General features: G+C 33.2%; 1 protein-coding gene across 23 annotated transcripts in view; it reads right to left on the bottom strand.

The window, feature by feature from the left end:
• Positions 1 to 311: 311 nt before the first annotated feature.
• Positions 312 to 10,403, bottom strand: part of CAP (Cbl-associated protein) — a 153,171-nt gene continuing 143,079 nt past the window's right edge. For all 23 annotated transcript variants that reach the window (XM_076402581.1, XM_076402580.1, XM_076402584.1 and 20 more), the window contains 6 exons: positions 6,044 to 6,204; positions 5,864 to 5,988; positions 5,637 to 5,811; positions 2,203 to 2,518; positions 1,942 to 2,116; positions 312 to 1,434 (listed from right to left, as the gene is read on the bottom strand). In XM_076402581.1, the coding sequence (XP_076258696.1) occupies positions 1,266 to 1,434; positions 1,942 to 2,116; positions 2,203 to 2,518; positions 5,637 to 5,811; positions 5,864 to 5,988; positions 6,044 to 6,204 (1,121 nt within the window). In that variant the 3' untranslated portion in view covers positions 312 to 1,265. The remainder of the gene's footprint in view (positions 1,435 to 1,941; positions 2,117 to 2,202; positions 2,519 to 5,636; positions 5,812 to 5,863; positions 5,989 to 6,043; positions 6,205 to 10,403) is intronic.

The raw sequence follows: 10,403 nt of genomic DNA, 5'->3' as shown, positions 1-10,403 counted from the left end.
TGGAAGGAGAAGACAACTTGTTAACATTTTTGCTCTATTGTTCGTTCAAGTTTTCTTATTAAAGGGTATTTTCGAAACTGATCATTTTAGTTAAAAAATACCTTAAAAATTACTTTTATGTATGCAGTGGAAGGGGAAGTTTTAGAAAGGGAGAAATACTTAGAAATATTTTTATTGACAGCGTATAAATTACAGAAAATCAACAAGAACCCAATTGAACCCCCCAAATTTGCTTTCAACTTCATTTTATTACCTATTTATATAATAATGTAGCTAGACGTAAGAAGTGAGGTTAAATAAAAGATAGTGACTTATAGATATGCAATATTTAATAAAACAAATATATAATACACTTTCGAAAATCTAATTTCTAAATAACAATAAAAGAAAAAACCTCGTCGAAAGGATCGTGCTAAAACGCAAAACATAAATATTTAATGCTACTAAACTTTACGTCCCCATTACGGGAAATCCTAGGTATTAGTTTAAAACAATCTAATGTTAAATAATAAAAACTAAATAACAATAATATGCTAAAATCTATGGTACGAAATAAAAACTAAAATATATATACCGATTGTTAATAATAAAAAGTATTGTTTCTTTATCTTTTATTATTAAAGGCACTCGTCATAAAACAAGTCTCATGTTTTCCTAGTTTAGCAATTGTCATTTGGAAGTTTCATTTCATATCCTTTTATTCGAAAAAGGTTCGAAAAAAAATTAAAATCATAAATATATATAAATATTTATCATTCATTTATTATCTGAGTATATAAATATAGTTCTATACGATTCTCTACGATATATATTTGGTGTAAATATGAAATTCTATGTTTTCATTCATTTTACTAATGACTAGAATTGTATTTGTCTATTTCTATCTTGTTTATAATAATTTTACTCTTACCATAAAGCTAAGGAGGAAGGCTAATGAGGGATTATTGATTATGTTAGGAGGTACGAATGGTGAATAATAAAAATTGTTACGTCTTCAGATAAACTGGAAATTCGACAACGATGCGTCATGTAATGTTGTCGGATTGCTGATTTTTTCCCGAGGTGTCGGTAATATCGATATCGAGGTCACCGATTGGCAATGATTCAGTGTTAGCTAGGTTATGTTTTTCTATGTTCATTAAATAAAGCGGGAATACATTCGACAGGCACTCGGATAGAGTTAGGTCCTAGATAGAGGTGTTCATTTTGCTTGTTGTATTTGGTAACGGTTTGTTCTAAATTCTGCCTAAATCGTAGACCCTATGCTAAATTTTTTCCACATAGTTGCCAGGGAAGGTACCAAATCCACCAGTTCTGTCACTCGAACCCACGTACCAACCATCGTCGCATTTTTCCAGAACGTAGACTGTGTCGCCTTCTAGCAGCTCAAGCTCGTCATCATTTTGTGGTGTGTATTTATAAAGTGCCCTATACCTATAACAAATATATAAATTGATATCTAGACACATAACAGGTTATTTAAAAAGTCTTGGGGTCGATAAGAGATGGTGCTTAATTATTAAGTTCCATTTCTGTGTGCATGTTGGATATCACCTTATCTAACAGTAGACCAAAATAAACATGAAATTGTGAAAAAAATAATTAAATGAATTTTAATAATGAATTTAAAATGAAATAGGGTTTGGAAGTTGGCTAAGAAGTTGTTATTATACATATTTCTTGTGTAAAAACAGTTATTACTAAAAAACTTTTATGAAATATGGTGAATTAGTACAAATTGTTTCAATATCCAACAAATCTGAAGGGTATTTCGAAATGTGCTTTATATATAATCACTTATTGAATCGAAGTAGCATATTTTTTGAAAATATACTTTTTAGATTAAAACACCAAGCAACGGTTTCTTTACATATCGTTAGTTTTATTTTCCGTATATATTTCATTATTGATCTGCTGACTATATTTTTCCTTGAAACTTACGGTATAGGTTCTGATTGAGTCTCTATATGTAACGCTTGGTCCAGAGGGTTCTTGGGCGATTTTGGTAATGTGGTGTAGGTGCCTGCTCCAGTGAGTTGAATTGGCTTGGCATGATGAAAGCCTATTTCTCGTTCAGCGATGGGGTTTGGAAGACTTGGTGTGTACAAATGACTTCCTATAAATTGTTATAGTTATTTAAATTATGATTATGCATATTATCATAACAATTATGGCGATTTAGTGACTCATCTATTGACTCACCCATCGATTCTTTTCCTTGAGAAGATCCATTTAAGAGTAGAGAATGAGCCGCGGGTGATGCCACCGGCTTGGTACTAGCGGGTAGAGCATCACTGGGATCTATGAGTACTTCCACGTACGAAACGGGGAAAATTCCCTTTCGCCCTCCTATTTTTCCTTCGAACCAGTTATCATCTACTTTTCTGGTGATTGTGACCAATTCACCTTTGGCTAGTGACAGTTCCAAATGGGTTTGGGCTAGGAAGTTGTACTTGGCTCTGGCTTGTCCTTCGTGGGCCTTCCTAGGCGTCGTTTTGACACCTTCATAGGGCACGATCTGAAATCAGATAATTTTTATTGATTTTTTGTATAGGGTTTTTCAACTGTGATGGATGGACAAGGTGGTCAGGCCATTTTTTTTAGCGGCGTTTAACTAAATCACCATGGCAAGTTGCATGATTCATCAGTACCTCCAAATTATTAAATCGTATTATTACTACAAATGTTGAAATATTGCGCGTGTTGTATCCGTAATACCGCAGATACGATGTTTAATTGAAATGTTAGGGTAGAAGATAGCAACTCTGCTATCCACGAAGGCATTAGGAGAACTCGAGGCTTCCTAGTCGCTTACTACCGAAAAGGTGCATTTTTGAACGAATGAAATATTCATTTATGCTTTGTTGTATGGGATTCCTTAATACGTTTTGATGCATTAAGATGATGCATTAACGTTTCAGCTAAATATTTAAAGAAAAAATTGATATAGAGCAGCGTTTCCATTTGTCGCGTCGCGACCCGGTACCGGACCATCAAAATAAAATATCGGGTCGCAACATTCCTGCCTTGTTTTAAAATAATACCGACTATGGACCAACGATCGTAACTGTTCGTAAACGGCGAGCAATGGATACATAGGTAATAAAACAAAGTACCAGTACCGGGATCAGCCCAAGTAAACAGTTGAGTGATAGTGAGTGGGATCTGCCAAGTACAAGTTGTAATATTGATTCCAACAAACGGGCGCACAATGAGCAGGTAAATGAATCTTAAAAAAAGGGGGGACATGGGTCTAATAACCAAATTTCAGGTGTTGCTTCATAATTAATTTATTAATTAATTATTAATAACTGAATGTTGTTATTTAGTTGGTTAGCGCATTCTTAGGATAAATAAGAAGTAACAAATATATTGGGTAAATCAAATTAGAGCACATGATGGATTAATCAATATTTTATTTAAAACTAGATGACCTGGTGAGCTTGGTATCATCTACGTCTATTTTACAAATTTTCTTCGACAATAACAATAGCGACTTCGTTGATTGTTGGTGAATTAAGTCTATTGTCAGGTCTGATGACGATATTTTGGCTGTTAGATGCAATCCAATCCAATGCTATTGTGAGTATTCTGCCTAAATCGTTATTCTGATGAAAAAACGTTTGCTTGGACAATAGTTCGCTTTTCTATTGGATTGTGAGTTCAATGCCTATCAATTTCCGCATATGGATTGCCCATAAAATAAATTTGTAAGAATTTTTTTAAAGATATTTTTATTTAAGATATTTCCAGTCTTACCCATCCTATGAGTGGGATCATTTTCATTGTCGGATTTTAAAGTTTTGCCTTTTGGACAATCACAATTATAAACAATCAAAAACATTAATTTACGCCCAAGCCGGCAATTTGTAAGAATTGATGATCTGCATCTGGAACAGCACTCACAGTAAGTAATAAATTTGTTAATTTATTTCTGATATAAATTTGACCAAAAAACTTTTATGATATAATTGAAAGTGGGCTAATGACTAAAAAGTGGTTAATCAAATCACATTAATTTCATTCCAATCATTCCATCATTCTCCAATCATTTTCCATCCTAGAAACTATTGAGTGTAATGCACCTAGTGGTGGGACCAATTGTGGCAATTTTACTTTTTCATCGGCATAGCACACACCACTGTATTTTAATGCCTTACAATATTGACAAACGATTGTCATTTCCCTAATTGTAACCAAGCTGTTGGAACCATAATCTATTTCCGGTTAGTACCGGAATGCTGCTTGTCTCTAGATCATAAGATCATCCCGTTTGCGGAATAACTCAATTTCATTTAATCATGCTCGGTGTTATTGTGCTTGATGTGTATTCGTTGCATTTCTAGTAATTCTCGAACGAAATTATAACATATCAACACGGTTTTTAATTAATTTTCTAACTCTCGCTAGTCATCAGTCCGATTAGCACGTGAAATGCTTGTCTCGCATTTCATTCATTTCGAAGGCCTAAGTTAGGTTGTCTTCTCCTTGGTATTGTTGGTAATAAAAGTAAAGAAAGTTCTCACTCAGGCACTAAATTTTTAACTAAATAATCACACATGTAAAATATATTTATGAAGTATGTTTTCCCACAAACAGTCAGTACATAACTCAACTTTATTCTTCTATTAGTATTCTAATTAGTACGTTTGTTGTTTAGTTATTTTGAGTGCCATTTTCAGTATGGCTGACAAAAGGAATAGTGCGTTTAGAGATTAAATTATATATACTCATTAGTATATATAAGTCGATAGTACAAAAAGTAAAATGAATTATCGATCTAGGAAGTGTTGTGCACCCGGATGCACAGATGGTAAAGAAATTCAGAATAGTTTTCGTTCGAAGAAGTATTTGGCTGTCATTAAAAAATGGTGGATAATGTTAAAAATCCCAAACCGATTGGCTTAAGTATCAAAGAAATTTATGATCGTTACAGCATGTTTTGTTGCTGTAAGTTGGGTTATGTTTATTCATATATATACATATCAAATATTTATTTTTTAATTTTAGAAATTAATTCCCTTCCGAAAGAAGCTATGCGAACCGCTATATACTTTTCATCTTGGAGCAATAGTTGCAGCCCCAATAAAATAATAGCTCCTGAATGCAAATGTATTAAGAGAGTATTAACCGATATTCACCACGAATTTTGGTGTAAAATTTATTGCTCAAGTAAGAACAAATTTGTTAAAATGTCATCAATTTAATAACCTTGAAGGGTCCATTTCATTAAAGAAAAAAAAGATGTAATTATCCAAATAAATATATTGGCTTAGGGCTACCGAACCAAGATAGATTTTTTGGATCTAGCTCATGGATTCAGGAATATGCATCCTCGTCTAGTATGTTTTAGAAATCATTTGAAACGCTCAACAGAAGTTAATTTTTTCATCTATTGGCCTTTAGGAAATTGTGAAGAGGATGAACATGAGGACTCTTTAAATAATTTACATTGTATACTATTAAAATGCAGATGTTTAGATGAAATTTCATGTGTCGTCACGCTTTTCATCTGTCAAGCTAGTTTAGAATAATGGCGCATGAGTAGTCCTGGCCAATCCGGACGCACGCTAATGTTCTTTTATTGTCGTCTCACAGCAAATCATTTTTATAAATATATATTTTTGAACACGTACCTCTACGTAATTTACTGGAAATAGTCCCACCATGGCGTTTAATTCGCCCTCGTACCAGTTCTTGTCGATTTGCCTCCTAAGATAAATCAAATCCCCCTTTCTGAATGTTAGTTCTCTGGCTGTATGACCGACGAAATTGTACAAAGCTTTAGCTACTATTCTAGGCTCTGGTGATCTGTAAATATCAACAAGTGAGCACTATTCATCCAGTATCCAGCTGGGCTTACCTGGGTTGTACTTTGGCTGCGGTGGTCAGATCGTCAAAGTCGTCATACCTGTTGAGTGGTATTGGTGACTTTTGTGATGGGACAAAGTTGTCGGTATGTCTTCTCGATCTCATATCTTGGAGCTCCTGTAAAAGTAACAGTTAAACTTTGCTTAAATTATTAATTGAAGCTTAATTTTACCTGAATTTGTTTTCGCCTTTTTTCTTCTTCGTAAATTTTTTTCATGGCTTCTGCCTGACGATGGGCCAGTTCGTCCTCCGAGACATACTCTTTGATTTCGGTACGTACTGGCGTTTTGTAATGAATTGTCACCTCGTTTTCGACGTATTTCCTTGGCGACTCTACAAAAAAAGATATGTTTTAATAAAAATATGCTGGTAATAACAAGGAGTTCGGCTTTAACTCTGGATTCTAAACTGCACCGAGGGTCTATAATAGATTTTTGTATCTGTCTATTTATTTTAAGATATATCTAAAATAATATCAAAAAATTTAGATAATTAATCCTTAATCCGTTTAAGGGGGCAGAAGTTCTGTGGATGTGTTAGCTTAATAGTTATATCACATACACCAATAGACCTTGATATATGTACGGACAATATGATACTCTAAAAGTTACTATTAAACTTTTAATACGACTCTAGACGAAGTAAAACTTAAGATAGTGATAGTAACCTTTCGAGTCAATCAGCTGGACATTTATGGTCAATGCCTCAAAATAACTTTAAAAAAGTTATTTTAAAAGAGAAAATGTATTAAAAAGTTTAAGTAATTCCATACGAGTATTGACATCTTTCTGTCAGTATACAACCTAAATTACACACATGCAGACAATCTAACTATTACAATGTCTAAAATAGATTAATTGCCTAATAGATTAATATATTTTTTAACACATAAATAAGGAAAATAAGAAATGAAATTTGGAAACAATCTGAGAAAATGTATGAAAAAATTAATAAATTGTTATTCTATTATTAGTTAGTGTTGTTATTCTATTGAGGTATTGACAGAATGGTGTCATGTAGCGTAAATTATACATATAGGTAACAGCGATTGCAGTACCAGAAAGAAACGAAAATTAGTAATGAATAACAAATTAAAAGCTGCTAATTATAAGGAAGTATTGTAGAAGTATGTTTACAAAATAAAATTACTTAATATTTAAACTATAACAAAGTGGTTGTTTTCGATGTCTATATGCCAGTAATACAATAGCAGATGAGAGCATGTAACGGCAATATAATTATAAAATATAATATATAAAGTCACTAAAAAAAGAGCATATCTGTTTCTCAACCTTAATAATCAAGTATGACTGTGAATATAAAATGTAATGAAAATTTATTATAGAAAATAGTAATAACAATAGTTTAGAATAATTAATGATATAGTATACTTATGAAATATAATTATCTTTACTATTGTTTTTCATAAAATTTATTGATCTATTCTAAATTCATTTTAGTTGAAATCATGGACTAATTTTAGATGAGAACAAGCTTATTATTATTGTTGTTTTCAATATCCTTAGGCTTACAAATCCATGGTAGAGATATAGTGGAAGCACTTTTGTTATGCTACGTAAATGATATTTAAAAAATGAGCGCCAATGAGTGAGTGCAGAATTGGCCAATCAACTTTGACTAGCAAGCTGTTAGTAGAGATAGTTTAAATAAGGCAATTCTCTTGAGAAGTGAACGGAATACAAGAAAACGATGACAAGTTAAACAGAGCTTAAAAAGTTTTGTCCTATATAATCGCTCCAAAGCCCTCTTTATGCTTACACCCATCCCATATCTCAGTATATACTGAGATATGGGATGGGTGTAATGATTTAATTACTCATAGAGAGTAATTAAATGAACGGTAAGAAATTTTAATTTGAAAAGAGACAGTTTAACATACACTTTTTCAAATTGATTTAATTTTATTTGAATTTTATTTGAACGCAACAACCTCAATGGAGGAAAGAAGTTTGGGGCCCGATATACTGATAATGCTACCTTCCTAAACCTAACCTAGTATTATTAAAAATAGTACTAAGTTGTCGAGTAAATTAATTTTGTTATGTAGAGATCAACGCACAACCTTACAAGTACATGAAAATGATGGTCTCATTGTCCATATTGTCTAGATTTGGCTCCAGTGACTACGGGCTATTTGGAGACGGTAAAAGAATGCTCCAGGGAAGGAATTTTGACGCGAACGACGAAGTCATTACAGTCAAGAAGTTTATTTTAAAGGCAAATAAATTGTAGGATAAGAATGGTACAAAAAATTAGAGGAGTGCTTGCACTCCTGGAATTTCTTGATGAATAAGGTTGAATTTAGTTGTTGTTTTATTAACTAGGGCAGGACTGATAACTTAATGACTGATGCTAATTATTTTAATTTTTGAATTTCAACTTATAAAGCACGAATATGTGATAGATTCAGATTGCCTAGTATAAATATATTTCACTACGTATATATTTATAAGTAGATAGAAGTTATTGAAGCATTATTTTGCTTTTAATCTCACAAGTCGACTTAAAATTATATCATCTAAGTGGTTTTTTCAGTTCAGGAAATGGTTTGTGAACAGTGTTATTTTAATTTTTGATGAAAAATTCAACAAAAAAATATTGTGTATGAATTGTGGTTATAGTGGTGAAAAAGCGATAATATCCCTTAAATATAATAATGTTAATATTTGATCGCAGTAGTATATATATATATATATATATATTTCCGTACCTTTCAATATTTAAGTAATGTTAGTTAATAATCCCAGATCAAGAGAGATCAACGCAGATATAACAGAAAATCAATAATTTGTGAGAAGGCGAGAATAACATAACGATCAAATAATATTCCCTACAGACACTTGTTCAGCTGAAGGAATTTGATAAACAATAATACGATATTTACATCTATTATTAGTCTATAAACGATTTTTCGATTACAGTGGAAGATATATTTTATAAAACATAATTACATATTATTCTAGTTCCGTACCTGTCAATAGTTTAATCATAATATCCAAACAACAGAAAAATAACACCAGGAAAAACGAGAGAATGAAATCTAAGTCACGACGGTAGCTTAGCCGACAACTTTCTTCGTTCAAATCTTCAGAAGAAAGTGTCCCGTACCGCTAGGCCCGATGAAGATATTTACCATCTATGTAAAGTGAACTATTCCCGCCAATGCAAACTACTGCGCGTACGACCGAAGAGGTACATCACGCCCAACGAGGAACCGAGGACGATTACGCGCCTCATTACCGGACCGCCGCGAAAAGCGCTCGTAGATTTTCCGTTTCGTTGTCTGAGAAAGAGACGGACGTAGGTCTAACGTCGTTGCAACGGTCTAAGTGAACACACCCACCTGTTAAAGTGACCGCAAGTAAAATTGTGTCACGTTTTTATCGACAACCAGAGAGAAATTTATTATTAGTTGACGTGTTTTTCATGAATTATCCACACCAGAGGCGTAGTACGATGTTTTCGTTTTACACTGACAATCGTTAAACAGTATTAGGACGATGATTTTTCAATATCCTTAGGCTTACAAATCCATGGTAGAGATATAGTGGAAGCACTTTTGTTATACTACGTAAATGATATTTAAAAAATGAGCACCATAGAGTGAGTGCAGAATTGGCCAATCAACTTTGACTAGCAAGCTGTTAGTAGAGATAGTTTAAATAAGGCAATTCTCTTGAGAAGTGAACGGAATACAAGAAAACATGGACATTTAAAAATCGACATACATTATTTTAATGTATTTACGAGATGTACCAGGAGGTCAATACTGATTTTTTAGGCGAAAAACTATATAATTAAAAAAAAACGGAAACATTTATTTATTCAAAGTATTGGCCATTTGATTTTATATATCTTGTCCATCTTTCAGGAAATTTAAGGAGGCCACCCCAGAAAATCTGTTTGTATTTTGAGCAAAGCCATTCATCGAGTGATTTTTTAACTTCTTTGCAATTGGTGAAGTGCTGGTCTGCTGTCAACGCTTCATCGAGGTTCATTCCGGTTTTTTTATGAGACGGCGCGTTATCGCTTTGCAAAATAGCTTTACCGTGTCTTCGGACTCATCCTGGACGTTTTTCGATCAATGCATGACTCAAACTGATCATTTGTTGTTGATAGCGGGCACTATTAACTGTTTCAACAGGTTTCAGTAGTTCATAATACATCACTCTGGTCCAAACACAGAGCATTGTCTTATGACCAAAACGATTTGGCCTTGGAGTCGATCGGCCGGCTGAGCCAGATGATAACCATGATTTTTGCGCTTGGGGTTTTCAAAATAAATCAACTTTTTAATCACCCGTCACTATTTGATGCAGAAATGACTTGTGATTATATCTCTGAAGCAGCATTTCACAGACACTTTTTCTATTTTCTATTTTCCTGTCATTCAATTGATGTGGCACTCATATTCCCATATTTTGGATTTTACTTATTGCTCTTAATCCATTCCTAATCAGTCCTTGGGCCTCATTTCACGCTTCTGCAAATTGTTTTTGAGTTTGGGCTGA

The sequence above is a fragment of the Rhynchophorus ferrugineus genome, unplaced genomic scaffold (genome assembly GCF_030347505.1).
Source record: "Rhynchophorus ferrugineus isolate W39M unplaced genomic scaffold, kcgeb_rfMv2 rfM4, whole genome shotgun sequence".
Taxonomy (NCBI): Eukaryota; Metazoa; Arthropoda; class Insecta; order Coleoptera; family Curculionidae; genus Rhynchophorus; species Rhynchophorus ferrugineus.
This window is presented reverse-complemented; position numbering and strand designations above follow the sequence as displayed.